This window comes from Haliotis cracherodii, unplaced genomic scaffold (assembly GCF_022045235.1).
Source record: "Haliotis cracherodii isolate W230 unplaced genomic scaffold, xgHalCrac1.p SCAF_3, whole genome shotgun sequence".
In the NCBI taxonomy this organism is placed as follows: domain Eukaryota; kingdom Metazoa; phylum Mollusca; class Gastropoda; order Lepetellida; family Haliotidae; genus Haliotis; species Haliotis cracherodii.
This window is the reverse complement of record NW_027266286.1, coordinates 5,955,305-5,973,441: the sequence shown is the minus strand read 5'-3', so window position 1 is coordinate 5,973,441 and position 18,137 is coordinate 5,955,305. Positions and strand designations below refer to the sequence as shown.

Here is an 18,137-nt window from a genome sequence, read left to right as displayed (position 1 = left end):
AGACGTTTACCACTTCGGTGAAACCCACGAGCACGGATATGATGCTGACAAAACAAGAAACATAATCGGGGCGAACTGGGATTCGAACCCACAATCATAGGTTTCTGGCGTGTCCAAGGGACGCAACTCCGCACAGCGGATCGCGGCGCCTTTAACGACTGGGCCACCCGTGCCCCCTGCAGCTCAAAGAATTCGAAGATTTTTTAGTTTTGAAAAACTAACCGTAACAAAATACACCATTCTTTTTCGTGCTTCTGATGCAAGTGATCTGTTATTTTGTTCATAATGTAGTAAGAGATGAATTACTATATGTATGTGGAATACAATACTTTCAGATGGAACTTCTTTCATACCAACATTTCTGTTTCTGTTTCAAACTAATTAGTAAGAAAATACACAATAAATAGTTAATTTGGCTCTTCTTGTTCATTAACATTTTATTTCATATTGGGACATGAAAATATCTTCAAAATATCCACTTTAACAGGTCAATCGATACGAGATAGTGATCATTGTCAACGTGGATACCATATGTATTGAAATATTAGAGCTTGTATCTAAACTGGCCCACACTAATGTTAGCCTGTCATACAGATCCTGAAATGAATATTATTACAGCCCATGCATAACATATCTCAAGTCTAGATTACTGCAGTTTCAGGCTGAATGTGAAAAATATTGTATTAACATAATTTAACAAAAAAAATCTTTACAATATTTTCATTACGGTAATATGTCACAGTTACATTTCGCTGTAGCACTTCAAATATTGTCTTTAACAGAGGCCCATATAGAATACGATTAATCTGATAGATTCAGAAATTTAAAATCACATTGTTCCAAGAAAATATTGTAAATAAATATCTTTGCCTCAGGTTTTTACAAAATCTATGGATAAGCTAGTTACCAAAAAAATGTACAAAACGAGAAGAAAAAGCAGGTCGAAAGCATATTCGAATATGTTCTCAATCTGTAGAAATTCACAAGCCTTGGTTTTGGTGGGTAAAAATGTAGTGTTTGAGGCGCTCGTAAAATCTCTTAGTCTCGCGTGCTATGAAGACGCCCCGACATCATATACTGACCGGGCAAATACCGCTTCTGTTTATCACGTGGTCTAAGGATACCTGTTTGAAAAACCGCATTAATCGAATTGATTCTTTTAATGTTCTTAAAGTGATACTGACAAGTCTTGTTACTATGCTGGAATTAAGAAAAAAAAAGGAAGGTAGTTTTGGAAAGTTAAGTCAAATGATTACTATGCCTTCGGACTCTCCCCAAACCTTTAATTTCATGCCTTGTGTGTGAAAATAGTTACTGTTTTAAGCCAGATAATTAAAAACACTTTCTGGGTATTTGTCATTTAAGGTATTTCAAAACCAACAATTCGCATTGTAGAGTTGCGTCCCTTAGGCGTACCAGAATCCCCTCAGTCCAGCGTGAGTTGTTCTCTATTACTCCTATGTTCGTGGGTTGGAATCTTATATTAGCCCACATTATGTTTCTTGGTCTGGAGGCACCATTCTCGTGGGTTTTAAAAGACATAAATCATAAAGACATTCGGGCTTGCCTGCCACGTTAAGCTCACACGCCGTGATATAACTGACATAATGTTCAGATGACGTTAATTTGACTTTATTATACAGCGGTCATCTATCATACACTATATCAACCAGAGGGCCGAAGGCGTTATGGGGATCGAGGGTTGATATGGGGTATGATATGAAACATGCCATATAATACCTTTTTATCATATACCATAACATCACCTATTTGCATGTGAATGCAATACATTTTCGCCTTGTTTGGAAGTCATTATCACGGGAAAGCTAGCCGAGCGGACGAACAGACCACGCACTAAGGGACGTAACTCCAAATTCATTTCCCGCGGACCGATATCGATCGCCCATTCAATATGCATTGACAAGCCATATCAGATCGGCAGGGGTGTAATACTGTCTCGTTATTATTATGACCGTCTCTATGTTGGCTATATCACACATGCAAAATACCTCATATTACTGCTAGGAATATGATAATCCAAATTAACCCACTCACTAACTCACAAAAATCACTGCGTATCTTCCATCCGTGAATCTTCTCAAAATAAATAACAGGTTGATAACGAACCAAAAAAGGTAATAATACCCGAATACGACTTGACACAAATCTCAGAATGACATGTCAGAATTCATTCTACAAAGGCAGAATGTCAATCACAGAAAATCACAGACGAAAATTCACGTGAAGATTACGGGAAGAATTAGTCTTTAGCAACCCATGCTTGTCGTAAGAGGCGACTAACGGGATCGGGTGGTCAGGCTCACTGACTTGGTTGATGCATGTCATCGTATCCCAAAAGCGTAGGTAGATGCTCTTGGTTTTAGTCACTGGATTGTCTGGTCTAGATTCGATTATTTACAGACCGCCGTCATATAGTTGGAATATTGCTGAGTGCGGCGTTAAACAACAAACAAACAAATAAACAAACAATGCACAAACGAAAACTGATAGAACACGATCACAGCTCATAAAAGGGTGCAATTTGAAGTAAAATTACTAAAACAATATTTGAAAATGAAACATTTAAATGAATTTCTCTACAAGCATGATTTAAAAAAAATTGGTGTATCTGAGTACTGATTACGATTTTATTTGCGTCTCGCGCACGGCACTTCTGAGCCCCGAATACTCACTAAATATACCCCGAATCCCGCGTTACAAAGGGGGGGGGGGGGGGGGGGGGGGGGGGGCAGCAGCCTCCTAACTCGGAATAACCAATGTGCAGTTTCTAATAAAAAAGAAATTATGAATGTGGTAAACAATAGCCCGCGCGTGTAGTGAAACAATGTATTTTGTCTTCACCTTTTCTTTCCAAGATCACATTAGAAAAAAAATCTTGAGATTTAAGCATGTTTGCGTAATCATAAAAATATGAGATAGCTCTAGGCCTATACGACATGTTGAATAGAAAATATGCACACTAACATATTCTTATCCCGAAACCCGGATGGGACTCAACCCAAAACATTACTAGAATCTGTACTTTACTGAGAAAGTGTTATCCCAAATATAACATTAGGGTTTCACTGAATAACCTATTTAACAATATGCGTATATGGGACTAATTTTATTCCCTACATAGGTTTGGTGTCCGAAATTTAGAAACATATCATCCCAAGATTCAGATATCTAGCGAGCGATGAGAAGTTCGCGACTTGATGAAACGTTTGAGGCATCGGAGTGTGATTCTTTGATAATTTACATTATTTATAACCATGGTGACTGTTTCCGATGTAAGCCAGGAAGAGTTATGTCCCATTAATGCAATGCGAAAGGAAATGTTCATTATTATAAAGCGGAAGCTATTCATACTCGCAATAAAGGCACTGGGGTAATGCCATTTAATTTTATCATAGAAATGATCACGCGGTCAGGAAAACGGTGGGGCTTAGCTGTGAAAAACGAATGGAATTTGTCATTTATTTCCTCGTAAGACGAGCGATATGACTTCGACGCATGCGCAATAGTTGTGCCTCATTCTGGACGCCATATTGAAGACGAGGTTGAACGATTTCGAGGTTTGTGACTCGTTTTGACAAATTTAGCACTTGTTCAAAATAGGCAGCTGGGACGGGGGGGGAGGGTTGAGGCCACGCTCGAGTACCCATTCAGTGCCTTGTCAGATGACATGGAGAGAAGATCACACACCAAAATAATCAATTAAACTTAAGTGTCATGGCCACACTATTATTTTACTAGATAGGAATATCTGGAAATAAGGAACACATATGATATTTTGAAGTCGCCGAGAATCTAAAACCTTCTACCCACAAACAATTTCCCTTGCCTGTTACCTCCAATCTCTGTTAAGACTTTGTATTTATTCAAGACGTGTATTGGAGAGAAAAAATAACAGCACTTTTCATGACGTATGTCGATTTGTGTTTGCATATGATTACAGATGACGAAATATATCGGAAGCTATGTTTTTTCTTACCAGCGCCAGCAGATGGCATCAACTGGATCCTAAATTCATCACACACAAAAGAGTACTTTGAACGAAAATAACTTGAAACAATACATAAAAATTATGTAGATCTATCATGATCTATAGCTTATTGTTTTATGTTCAATTGAATGAAATATCAACATCATTTACTTGAATTCCATCATGTTGACCTATGTATAAAAAAACCCAGTCATATCATGCAAATGCTATTGTGTTGTCTGGCGCCTAGATCTAATTGGTATTAAGAATTTTACATATACTTTTTTTTCCCTGTTTATATCAGAATCCGATATTGATATTTCATCAAATGGAAATTTAACACAAAAGAAAAAGGAATCATTGGGATTTAAAAATATGTAGATCTACCTCAAAACTTGCACTCATTTGGCAGAAAACTCAGTCATTACATACAACTCTCGCCAGATCGATATTAGATCTACAAGATATTTCACATTATTGAAAATCATGATAATACTGTTTTTTAGTAAGTTCTTTTCATCTCTGCACAGATTAATGAAAATACAAAGAAAATAAATCTATTTCAGTATTCAGCATTATATTACAATTATCGGCAAAAAATCAGAATCAGAAATAGTTAAGGTGAGCCAAAGTTCACAGTCTCACTGGCTTGAAAAACTGTAAATTGGAAAAAATGTCTTGAATTTGTTGCAGTTATCTATTTACATAACTCTGTGTAAAAATGTAGACCTGGAAACAATTATTAGTCCACAACACAAATGGGACCACAAATGATGAAAATATTGAAACATTTCATGTACAAAAAGACCAATTCTGACGATAACAAAAACAAAGAATGTCCTGATGAGTGTTTGAAAGGACCTATGGGAATTCCTGGTAAAAATGTGAGCCCCCGGCAACCTGTTTTTCGGGTAGTCAGGCGAGGTAACTTGTTTGATTGCGTGTGATTGTATCCCATTTGCATGGATCAGTGCTCACAACATCGACCACTGGTCAGTCAGATATAGATTCGATTATAGCTGGTATATGACTGAATGAGGCAGTATACAACAAACATAATTGTGTTTGAAAACACCTTTGGATCTCAGTAGCCAACTTGTATATGTATCCGGTAGGCAATGTATCAAACACTTTCAAGCAGTCATTCCAGAGGACTTGTATCCTACACCAAAAGGTTACAACTGCCTATGTGGTCTAGGATAAAACATGGATTGGTTGTCAGCAAGAGGAGATTTTATGGATTGGGTGGTCGTGCTTTGTGAATTGGTTGATTGCATGGTATATAAATCACTGGATTGTCCGGTCCGCACTTGATTATTTGCAGACCACCTTCATAATATCTGGAATATTGCTGTGTGCAGCGTTAAACAACAAACTAATTGAATCATTTTTTAGTTGGCAGCATTATCATGATTATGTTAAAGTCTATCTGGAATATTGCTAAAAGTGGGTAAAACCATACTCACTCACTCACTAATAGAAATGCTCATAAAATGTAATCAATTTGGCTCCCGATAAAACATGTAATACAATGCAATCTGATTTAGAACATTTCTCATAATTTACAGAGCTACTGACCACTGTCAGTCACCACGATGACCAAAGACGATGGAGTGAGCTCCAGCTCCGACGTTGTCGTGGTTGGAATTCCTGTTGTCAGCAGCGGCAACATTGATGGTAGCATCATTGACCTCCCCCTCACAGCTATCTCAAAAGCGGAGATAAGTTCAGAGATTGACGTTGCTTCTGCAGGATTTGTTAACAATTCTTTTCTTGGCAGTGAGTTTGTTACTTTTTCTTCTTCATGTACTTTGTGAGATGGTATATCAAACAGCCATGAATGACTGTCCTTAGAGAACTAAAATGAAAACAGCAATTTTTGTAACGATGTTAAGATATTCCGACAATATTGGTTTGATCAGCATTATGCCATAAGACTTGGTCATTGTATCCCAGTTGCATAGGTCGATGCTCATAATGTCGATCACTAGATTGTCTGGTCCAAACTCCAGAGGTGACTAACTGGATCGAGCGTCAGGCTCGCTAACTTGGTTGATGCATGTCATCATATCCCAGTTACATAGATCGATGCTCACGTTGTCAATCACAGGACTAAAGGGTCTAGACTAGATAATTGAAAGGCCACTGTTGTAATATTGCTGAGTGTGGTGTTAAGTACTGTGGTATTTGAATCATGGGATCTGTCAACATGCTCTAGTCTTTTCCTTTCAACATTAGGGTTATGACAAGGATCCTTTGACAGTTAACTTATATGCTAAACTTTCAGCTACTGCCATTGTTTCAGGTGTTCGTACAGACAATGCAACCCTTCAGAGCCTCCTGGCTGCTCCGATAACCACCCCTCAGATACTGGCCAACCCAGACACCATACAGATCATCACGGTGCCCACTGCTGCCGACCTCATCACGACCTCACAGCCAGATGGCGCTGGTAAAGTCTGGCAGGTCATCCCGAACATCAACAACCCTGAGATCGCCACCATCATCGCCGTCAGTGATCCTTCGGAGCTGCTCCAGCATATGCAAGTTAAGCCAGATACAACAGGTACAGATCGATCTGAAAAACAAACTATAGATACGCCCAGTGTGTTCCTGCGTCATAAATAGTATATATTAGGAAACTTTTTTTTTTAAGAACCTATGTCTTTATACAGCAATGAATACAAACTTTACTTGTCATTTGCTCATAAACTTGTTTCGTCATGCAATAAACTGGTTTGAGAATATATTGCATTTGTTTGTAAAATAGCAGTTATATCCATGGAGTCGATTCTCTTTCTTAAGTTGCACAATCATACAAATTCTTATGTAATATGAATAAGTTTTTTAAAAGTGGTACTGGTGAAAAGTTGCCATTTTATTGCTGTCTGTCAGTATGATCAGCAGTCGTTGGAAAAACTCCATCACATGTTTATGGATTCTGCAGTTGATAATGTTGATGTTTTCCAGATGGCATGGGTCAGTTTGATGCCCAGTTTGTGTCAACTGCTGACTCTGCAGGGGTCACCTGCTCCACAGACAACCTCCTCATGCCCCCTCCCCAGCCGCCACCCCAGGCCCTCCCCCCGGACTGTCCCACCTGGGCCGCAAGGTTGAAGAACTGTGAGGTAGGTCATCTAAACAGTTTCCTTAAGTTTCTTTAAGTTTCCTTAAACAGATTTATATAGGCCTTCTCAGAGGTCACCTAAACAGTATGTTTCCTTAACCAGGGGTTGATATAGGGCTTCTCAGGGGTGATGTAAACAGTGTATGTCCTAACCAGAGGTTTAAATAGGCCTTCTCAGAGGTCGATTGAACAGTATATGTCCTTAACCAGAGGTTTTGATAGGCCTTCTCAGAGGTCATCTAAACAGTATATGTCCTTAACAAGGGGTTTATCTACGCCTTCTCAGAGGTAAACTAGACAGTGTATGTCCTTAACAAGAGGTTTATATGGGCCTTCTCAGGGGTAATCTGAACAGTATATGTCCTTAACCAGGGATATATATAGGCCTTCTCAGAGGTCATCTGAACAGTATATATCCTTAACCAGGGATATATAATATAGGCCTTCTCAGAGGTCATCTGAACAGTATATATCCTTAACCAGGGATATATAATATAGGCCTTCTCAGAGGTCATCTGAACAGTATATGTCCGTAACCAGGGATATATAATATAGGCCTTCTCAGAGGTCATCTGAACAGTATATGTCCTTAACCAAAGGTTTTGATATACCTTCTCAGAGAGGTCATCTAAACAGTATATGTCCTTAACAAGGGATATATCTAGGCTTCTCAGAGGTCATTTGAACAGTATATGTCCTTAACAAGAGATATATATAGGCCTTCTCAGAGGTCAGCTAGACAGTATATGTCTTTAACCAGAAGTTTATATAAGCCTTCTCTATCTTCTATCCTCTGTCAACTGTGATATAGCTAGAATACTGTTGACAATTGTTGATCAGCATTCACTGTCTCCAACTGAGGGTAGGGGTAGCTTTGTGTTTAAAGTGATGGTAGTTTCCTACTGCTGTGGGAATTTCCAGACAGATTTTGTTTCTATGCATGCTTATTGTGGCCGTGAAGATCCTTGGGTTTCACCGAAGTGGTAAACGTCTGAGACCCGTATCACTTCAGACTTTCTTCCCACATAAGCTGACATGCCGTGATATACCTGGAATACTGTTAAAAGTGGCGTTAAACCTAACTGACTCACAAGCCACTGTGCAAGGATGTTGACTGCTGCATCCCTCAACATTTATACACTTGATATTGCTGTAAGCTTTTGGAAAGCCATCATATTCCTTTTCTAACTAATTAAGTAGAATAAAAAAAAAGAGGCATGATCATTTTGACTGCAGTCAGATTCAGTGTGCATGACATTCCAGAGAATTGGTGATTCCTACCGAGGCTACGTTGAGAGTGAGGTCGAACTTGACCTTCTGCTGACCTTCCACAAGCAGCAGACGCAGAGCTTCTGGGGCACCCGCCAGTCCCCGAGTCCAGCGAAGCCGTCCACCCGCCTCATGTGGAAGTCCCAGTATGTTCCCTTTGATGGCATCCCGTTTGTTAACGCAGGTATGTATGGTGCCAGGGATATCAAGTCTTACTCCACAGCAGACAGCCTTCAGTGAGATGGCAGTAGTTTATGCTTCTTCAATTATCCTGGGTATCACATCTCCATGTCCTTTGTTTTTAATCTGGTTTCAGTGTTACAACATCAGTGTTTAATTAAGAACTGACTTTCACATTGTGTGAGTTAGTTGGAGTATGAACTTTCATAGAGTGAGGGCGAAACTGTATGAACGTCGGAGCTTGCAACAACTTTTGTACAATGTATTTCACCCGGACCAGACAATTGACTGAATTTAACTGAGAATTCGAAACATGTGTTCAAATGTAGTCTTAGAATCTGTGATGAAACCTCTGTGATACTACACACAGTACATTGAAGAAGAATTTCTATACCTGTTAAAAAGCATTGAACATGATTTTGTTTTTGCAGTCGACCATGTAGACTGTGGAGACATATATGATAGAAACATTTGAACAAGTTAAAATTATGATGCTTTTTTACTCTTACGTATCATTTGCCTGTTTGAAAAACATTTGAACCTCCTACTCCTAGTCCAAACTTGGCTCTCAGCATTATTTTCAATAGATTTAGTGTTATTATCATGATTTCGTTGGCTATTGTCATTGTTGATTATAAGCTGATCATACTAGACCAAATAGAATTTTACAAGACTATGGTTTCAGACCAGTGGCTATAGTTTCAGACTGCGATATGCATGTTGTTGTATGAAAGTATGATGTACTTGTATAATGTGTGAGTCATATTGCTTGTATAACCAGTCTGCAACTTTAACCACAAGTTCAAAGCCCATGTCTAGTAATTAAATTCTTGTAAGCACAGTTAGTAAACGTCTAACAGTAACGTCAAGATCGACATTAAATGTTGCTTATAGCCACATTCAGGTTAGTATACTCAAATGTTTTTTTGCGCAGACTGTATAACTATAACTATATTCACGACACTAAGTCGATGACTTCGGGTCAAAGCTTCAAGGTTAGCTCCTTGGCATGTCCCCCACTGGTGTAAGGGGAGGTAATCACTGTAGCGTCTGTGATTGCAGGGAGTCGAGCTGTAGTGCAGGAGTGTCAGTATGGACCGAGACGGAAGGGGAACCCCAAGAAGCAGCTGGACATCCCCATCAAGGGGGAGTACAGGCAGACATGTCCTGCAAGGTACACATGGACACTGTTGTTCCACAGTACAATCTACAGTGATGGCAAAACACAGAGAACTTGATTAAAGATGCTTGCTCAACTTCATTTGCAGTATTTGAACCTATTTGAAGATAGCTATTTTAAAAAATTGATGAATTATATAAATGTGGCTAAAATGAGTGATAAAGAAAGATTTGTTTTACTTCAAAAGGGCAAGTTTGGTTTGGTTTGTTGTTTAATACCGCACTCAGCAATATTCCAGCCATATGACGGCGGTCTGCAAATAATCAAATCTGGACCAGACAATCCAGTGATTGACATCATGAGCATCGATCCATGCGATTGGGATACGATAACATGCATCAACCAAGTCAGCGAGTCTGACCACTCAGTCCCTCAAATGGGCAAGTCCATGACCCAGTTGACCTTCTATCATATGTTTGTACTGTTTTTATGCATGAAAATCAGACTTGCTCATGTTTAAATATTAGATGTTTCCAAAAACTTCTAATATCACCTGTAACATTTGTTCCTGATCTATGCATTATGTTTTCATAAGTCCCAAACATGCATATGTTCAGATGAGCAAAGCCGTTCTCATTTATATGAACACATCTGATAACTTTCAAAACAAGTTCGAGCAGTGTTTCTAATTTCTCAAATAGTGGATATCCTGTTGACCAAAAAGGGCCCTTGTCCTACCTTGTCCTTTATTTAAGGGGGCGGTCGGGTAGCCAAGTGGTTAAAGCGTTCGCTCCTTACGCCGAAGACCCGGGTTCGATTCCCGACATGGGTACAATGTGTGAAGCCCATTTCTGGTGTCCCCTGCCGTGATATTGCTGGAATATTGCTAAAAGCGGCGTAAAACTATACTCATTCGCTCACTTTATTTAAGTCTGCTACATCTGTGTTTCAGAATATACATCAAGAAAGTGAGGAAGTTCCCCGAGTTTTATGTATCAACAACACTAGATAAGAAATCCTTAAAGATTGCCATGGACAAAGCATTTCAAGACCTCAAAGACAGGGGCGTCGACGGCTGGGGGCAGGAGAGGTAATAAATATATGTTACCAGTCAGTATAAGCTATAATCTTGATAAGCATTAGGCCTTTTGATTAAATATGGGAGTGGGGCACGTTGTCCCAGTACTCAAGGCGTCACAATTCTGTTGCCAGAAACCCATTATGTTGATTGTGGCTTGGAATCCCAGTTTCCACTGATTATATTCTAGGTTGACCAGCACCATACCCATGCTTGTGGGTTGCACCAAAGTGGTAAACATCTGTTGTGATCACACTTTTTCTTGTTTAGTGAAAGGAAATTGTCAACCAAAATGTCTTGCTGCAAATGAATTTGGTAAAAAAAAGTCTCCTCATTGTTTTAAAAAAATACCATGGACTTGACATGTTGGACCATGTTGGACCATGTTGACCCATGATAGTAAATTTAAACGTGATAAATAGAACACCCAAAGTGCTCAATGAAAATGATTGCTTTTGATTTATTACTCACTGGTTCTCAATGTTTCTGAAGCACTGTTGGTCTCTCAGCTCCCACAGTACCCACATTAGTTTGTTGTTAACATAGCACTTGGTAGTATTCCTGCTATATGATGGAGAATTATCAAGTTTGGACCAGACAATCCAGTGATTGATATCATGACCATCCATCTGTGGGGGAGCACGGGTGGCCCAGTGGTCTAAGGCGTGTCCCTTGGGAAAGCCAGAAACCTATGATTGTGGGTTCAAATCCCGGTTCGCCCCGATTATGTTTCTAGGTCTGTCAGCACCATACCTGTGCTCGTGGATTTCACCGAAGACGTAAACGTCTGAAACCTGCATCCCTTTGTGCTTTCCTGCCACATTAAGCTTACACGCCGTGATATAACTGGAGTAATGTTAAAAGTGGCATTAAACCCAACTCACTCTCTCACCCCACCCATCTATGCTATTGGGATATGATGACATGCATCAACCAAGTAAGTGAGTCTGACCACCCAATCCCGTTAATCGCCTCTTACAACAAGCATGGGTTGCTGAAGATCTATTCTATCCTTGATCTTCATGGAGGAACTCACACATTAGACATTGTTAGACCCAGTGAACCGCTGCTCACTTCTGTGTTTGTGTGTGTCTTCAGATACTATGTCCAGCTCCCGACGGAGAAAGCTCATGAATTCCATGAAGATGTTCCCCAGCCCCCCAAGTTGATGATTACACCGGCCAAGTTAGAGTTTGACGACACCGACAGTGGCGAGCAGCGGCTACACCCTCGGGTCGTGCAGAAAATACGAGAGATGGTCTCGGCAGGAGAAACCCGAGTCTACGCCATACGCAAACAACTGAGGTACTGACCTTTACACGCTTGATGGTGATTGGAGAGTGAATTGGGCTTTGATTTTGTTGAAATTTTTATTGTTTCCAGAGTTGTAGAGTAATACAGTATTCCCTCAAAACATATTTCGGATTGCAATAGATACCACAATACACTCTTTAAAAATTTAAAGGTTTGGAAACAAACATTGTCATGTTATACATTGTTGTTAAGAGTTGTACTCAGCAAAATTCCTTCTGTGTGACGTAAATATTCCATGAAGTCTGGACCAGATAAACCAGTGATTACTATTAATAGTAAGGGGTTTTCCCTAGCTCGAGCTAGCTCCCATGGTCACTTGTTATGTCGGATCTGACGCCATGTGTGTTCTATGTAGTCTGCGTACTCTCAGCGCTTGGCTGCAGACAGCAAACACCACCATGATAATAGGGCGCTTTTGAAGTAATTATACTGTGTTGACCTTACATGTAGTTAGTCCTTCCGGCTGCGGTCGAGGTCTCCCTGGGTTCTGAAGCAAGAACATGACAGCAACATCCCACACTATCATTGTACAATGACAGTAATCGACTCAGCCGCCAAGTGTTGAACAACACTCACTCCCTTTACTGTCTAACAAATGTCTGCATTGGTATTAATGAGAGCTGTTGTACTCGCAGGGTGTTTGTGGTGAAGGAATTGTGCCATGGGGGAGAAACTCCAGAGCGCCATGATCTCACCTTGTTCCCGACTGTCAACGATCTCAAGAATCACATTCATCAAGCTCTCAAAGACATCGAAAATGGCTCTCTACCACTCACTGCTTCAACTGTAAGTAGCTGAGATGCCAGCCAACTTGAATACTATTCCTTGATTGTGTCTCACTTGAAATGGTTGTTGTTGTTGGTTGGTTTGTTGTTTAACACCGCACTCAGCAATATTCCAGCTATATGACGGCGGTCTGTAAATAATCGAGTCTGGACCAGACAATCGAGTGATTGATATCATGAGCATCAATCCACGCAGTTGGGATTGATGACATGAATCAACCAAGTCAGTGAGCCTGACCACCTGATCCCGTTAGTCGCCTCTTAAGACAAGCATAGTCGCCTCTTACGGCAAGCATGGGTTGCTGAAGACCTATTCCTCACTTGAACTGACAGTTCACATGGAAGGTTCAGCAACAGCATCAGCTACAGTAATGATTGTGTTCTTCAAGGATGTGATTTGATGCCGCACCATGTCTTTTCTCAATTTTAAAAGTATTTAGCATGTTCAGAGAGGTGGGGGTGGTTGCACAGTCATCTTGTTTGTTAAGCATTGAGGAAACGGTTGTGTTGTTTCTTTTAACATTTCCTGAGATATTGCCAGACTAATATAAAGTGATATCACAGATTTAAGATTTATTGTTGTGACAACAATCTTTGCTTGTCAGATTTTGAAATCGCTTCACTTTTTCTTTTTTGGTTTCATATTTGAATAATGCAAAATCAATGCAACCATTTCAGCAGAATTTTCTACAAGATATTTGGTCTTTCACATTTTTTAATTGTTCTTTGCTCAATGTATACTTTTATCTTTGTGATTTGTGGCAGTTAGACATGTTAAAGCTGCATCTGCTCATAATGGTAGCTTTGTGTGACTGGTTACTGTATAGAGCTGAGAGGGGCGGTTGGGTAGCCTACTGGTTAAAGCGTTTGCTCGTCACGCCAAAGACCCAGATTTGATTCCCGACATGGATACAATGTATGAACCCAATTTCTGGTGTCTCCCGCCGTGATATTACTGGAATATTGCTAAAAGCGGTGTAAAACCATACTCATTCAGTCAGTATAGAGCTGATGCTGTGAATTTGCTCAGTTACTGCTATTAATGATGGCCTAATGCTTCTTCTATTATCAGGTGAATGTCGAAATAATCACCAACCAGGATGGAACATCCACTTCATCACTGGATCCTCACGGGGAGCTGCAGTCCTTTGACCCCTCCATACTGTCGGGGGTAGCACCTGGGGAGGATGGGCCCATGCCAGAGACAGTCACTGTCACCCTCACACAGAACCCTGGGGAAGGTAGGTCACACACAACATGGGGATGTAGGTCAGCCTCACAGAGAAACCTCGGGAAATAGGCCAAGTTTCAGTTGAATTTTTTTTCTGAAGTTTGTATTGAGTGTGTTTACAATCTGGTACTCTCCATAGTTACCAATTCTGTGAACGATTGTAACGAACCAACCAGATTTCGGCTTATGGGTTCAAAATTCGGATATTTGACAACCTTGATGAATGTTCTGTAGATGGCCACCACATCATATCTCGCATAGAGACCCACCTGAGTGACGGCACCACCCAAGTGAGCACCACCCTCACCCCGGAGACGGCCCAGCTACTGTCCCGCCTACACCCGGGGATGTTCCCAGCCGGCAGTCTGCTACAGGTGAGGAAGAGGGGGGGGGAGACACTTGTACTTTCCAGCTCACAGATTTGACCAACCAGAGCCAAAACTTCCAATCGTCAATTACACTAAAGATAGTTTTAAGTTATTTCTATTTGCCTGAATGCTCCATTTTAGATGTTGTGCTTTTGCTTCAGATGAAGCAAATGCTGAATAGGGAGATGAGTCTGTATTTGCAAAATAATTGCCCTTCTCCAGTTAACCTCCCTGACCAACTTCTAGACTAGTATTGAAAGTAATCTTTACTTTACTTATCTTTACTAAAGGCCGAATATAAACATGACAGTAGCTCATGGCAGCATAGAAAAGGTATATGATTGCCTCGTAATTATTATTAGAGTAGTTTTAGTTTCACAGACGTTTGACCTAATTTGTTCAATACTGCTCAATCTCTGAAAACAAATTTTACTCATTGTATATGGTTTTAACATGTTTAATAAACATCCCTTTGAATTTTCTAATCACTCAGGGCGATTATTACAGCAAATACGAATTATTACAGCGAATTGATTTGTTATGGACAAAATTTGCAAACAAATGTTTTTTGCATGCCTAGATTTCAACATTTCTATCAGGTGAGCAGAATTTTGAAAGTTAACAAATTTGCATGTTTCAGTCCATTTCTGTTGGCCCCTGCTGGAACATTGCTGGAATATTTGCTGGAATATTGCAAAAAGCGTCGTAAAACCAATCACACTCACTTGCTCCATGTTTCAGCTCTCGCCCATGCAAGGACCCACCACTGCTCAGGAGATGGGGTCCTCACAGGACATCGTCGTCGGCAGTGCCATGGGAGATGATGCAGAGCAGAATTGTGATGATATGGAGACCTCCCAGAATGCCGATGCACTTGACGGGACAACCCCGCTACATATTGTTGACACTCAGATCATACATAATGATGATTGTGATGATGAAGATGAAGGCGAAGACATGGGGAATGTGGACACTTCACAACTGGAGCAGGCACACATGAATCACACTCAGATGCACCAGACACACATTGATCAGGATGATCTTGATCAGGCTCAGATGGCTCAGGCACACCTGGAGCAGACACACATGATAGCAGTGTCTTCCATGGAAGGTAGTGGTTTAATTCATTTGCCATTGAAATACGAATGCCTGTCAGAGGGTCGGCAATAAAGCAATCGGTGAAAAAGGCAATCGTGACGATGGTTCATTGTGTATTTTGCTCTTGTGGCCTAACAAGCTGTATGGCCAATTTACAATGACTAACAATTACAATAATCTTTCATGTTTGATCATGTTGATTGTTGATGATGATGCAGGTTTTCAAATTCAAAACTGAAAATTCTTGACTTTGACCGCTTTGACCCATGCAACAATGTTCTCTTTCTGTTACATTGGTTCAACTTTCTACTTGAAATGAGGGCATGTGTGACCCAATTGTGTAAAGGTTCACAAGTCACTGTACAGTGGCCTCCCTTGGACACCCCAGAATCCGATGATTGTGGGCCAGACTCCCTACATTGCCCTGATTATGATTCTTGGTCTGAAACATCTAGGGCTGCATCGCTTCAGTTATTTGTTATGACATTTCAGGTCTATCTGATGGAGGGGCAAGAAGTAGCCATTAAATGTCGCAACAAACAATGAAGAAGCTATCATCCATATACATTTCATGTCTTCATGTTCTTCCAAATGCCTTTCAAAGACATGAAACCAAAAAGTTAAAAAGGGGCGGTCGGGTAGTCTAGCGGTTGAAGCATGTTCACTCGTCATGCTGAAGACCTGGGTTCAATTCCCGACATGGATACAATGTGTGAAGCCCATTTCTGGTGCCCCTTGCCGTGATATTGCTGGAATATTAAACCATACTCAGTCAGTCAGTCAAAAAGTTAAAAGCACATTTTGAATAAATTGCATGTGTTTCCCATAATTCAAAGCAATTGTGCATTGAGCATGGTGTTTAGCAATGCAATAAATTTCATTGTAGTTTGAACTTTTTTATATTTTCTGGAATTGAAATGTGACAGATTGAACCGGTTGTCATGTGAATATTACTTGTGTTTCAGATGAGCATGGATTGGTGCATCTGACAACAGCTACCTCTCACCCTGGTATCTGACTATATGGCTGAGACCTTGTCAGCATGTCTCAAGTGTGGCCAATGTGTTGTCAACGTATTTCACTAACCCTGCCTCAGTGTGTGTTTGAGGTCTTGTCTTTTATTAATATCTCACCGTGGTTGAGATTGATATCCCACTATGTGGCTAAGATGTTGTTAAGATGTTTAACTATGTGGTCATCATGTCTAATTTTTGTTGGCAAGATCTTGTCACTGTATTGCACATGTACATGAGATCAAGATATCTCACATATGGCTGAGATCTTGTCTTCATCACTCACTATCTCACCGAGACGTCAACATATCTCACATGTGCCTGAGATTTTGTCAACATATCTCACATGTGGCTGAGATCTTGTCAACATATCTCACACGTAGCTGAGATCATGTCAACGTATCTCACATGCCCCTGAGATCATGTCAACGTATCGCACACATGGCTGAGATCATGTCAACATATCACACATGTGGCTGAGATCTTGTCAACATATCTCACACGTGGCTGAGATCATGTCAACGTATCTCACACGTGGCTGAGATCATGTCAACCTATCTCACACATGGCTGAGATCATGTCAACATATCAAACATGTGGCTGAGATCATGTCAACGTATCTCACACGTGGCTGAGATCATGTCAACATATCTCACACGAGGCTGAGATCATGTCAACATATCTCACATGTGGCTGAGATCATGTCAACATATTTCACATTTGACTGAGATCTTGCCTTCATCACTCACTATCTCACTGAGACGTCAACGTATCGCACAATGTGGCTGAAACCATGTCAACATATCTCACATGTGGCTGAGATCTTATCTTCATCTCTCACTATCTCACCAAGATGTCAACATATCACACAATGTGGCGAGATCATGTCAACATATCTCACTGTATCTCACTGAGACGTCTGCATACTTCACCCTGCGGCTGACTATCACTGTGATTGCGCTGACTCTGCTGTGTATGGCTGGGGAACTGACTACATGACTTCCAACATATTGTCTGGCATGCAGCATCGTCTCACAAACAGGTGCTTGTTGTGACCACATTCACAGTCTGGGAGCTCTGTAGACTCTGATCATGTGTAACATACCTGTAACATACCATACGCACTAGACATCTTCAGGTTTAGAAATGAACATCAGTTAGCTATTCGGAGAATTCAGGACCGACTTGTGACATTTCCTTGTGCACTACCACCTTTTTCATAAGGAGCAGCAACGTCGTAATATAACTGGAATACTGTTAAAAGTGGCGTTAAACAAAACTCACTCAATTCATTAGGAGCATGGCAACTCTTTTTGGGACTAGTGGAAAAATAAAAAATTCTAATCCTGGAAATGTGAGGCATGTAAGCACCTTGCAGCCAGTTTGTGACAATCAGTGAATCAACATCCACTGCACTGATTTCCAAAGGTTAACTATTATGATGATGTCGTGCTGTTTTCACTGGCCATTGTGACCCAAATTTAAATACAGTATTCAACATAATAAGCCCCCAGGGCGATATTTGCTAATATATTGGCTAGTGAACAATCCCAATTAGCACCCCTT

At 40.5% G+C, this 18,137-nt stretch overlaps 1 protein-coding gene across 1 annotated transcript; it reads left to right on the top strand.

The window, feature by feature from the left end:
• The first annotated feature begins 3,538 nt into the window (after positions 1-3,538).
• On the top strand, positions 3,539-17,740 carry LOC139474152 (calcium-responsive transcription factor-like). The gene is made up of 13 exons (XM_071257036.1): positions 3,539-3,578; positions 5,557-5,767; positions 6,294-6,554; positions 6,959-7,116; positions 8,379-8,568; positions 9,627-9,738; positions 10,637-10,774; positions 11,861-12,067; positions 12,712-12,862; positions 13,934-14,102; positions 14,327-14,466; positions 15,202-15,571; positions 16,524-17,740. Exons 2-13 carry the CDS (start codon positions 5,584-5,586, stop codon positions 16,574-16,576), a joined length of 2,133 nt encoding a protein of 710 aa, XP_071113137.1. The 5' UTR covers positions 3,539-3,578; positions 5,557-5,583; the 3' UTR covers positions 16,577-17,740.
• The last annotated feature ends 397 nt before the right edge of the window (positions 17,741-18,137 follow it).

Coding starts and splice junctions, on each gene's coding strand:
- LOC139474152 (XM_071257036.1), top strand. CDS start 5,584: ATGACCAAAGACGATGGAGTGAGCTCCAGCTCCGACGTTGTCGTGGTT. Junction 6,555..6,958: donor AGTTAAGCCAGATACAACAG/GTACAGATCGAT, acceptor GATGTTTTCCAG/ATGGCATGGGTCAGTTTGAT. Junction 10,775..11,860: donor GACGGCTGGGGGCAGGAGAG/GTAATAAATATA, acceptor GTGTGTCTTCAG/ATACTATGTCCAGCTCCCGA.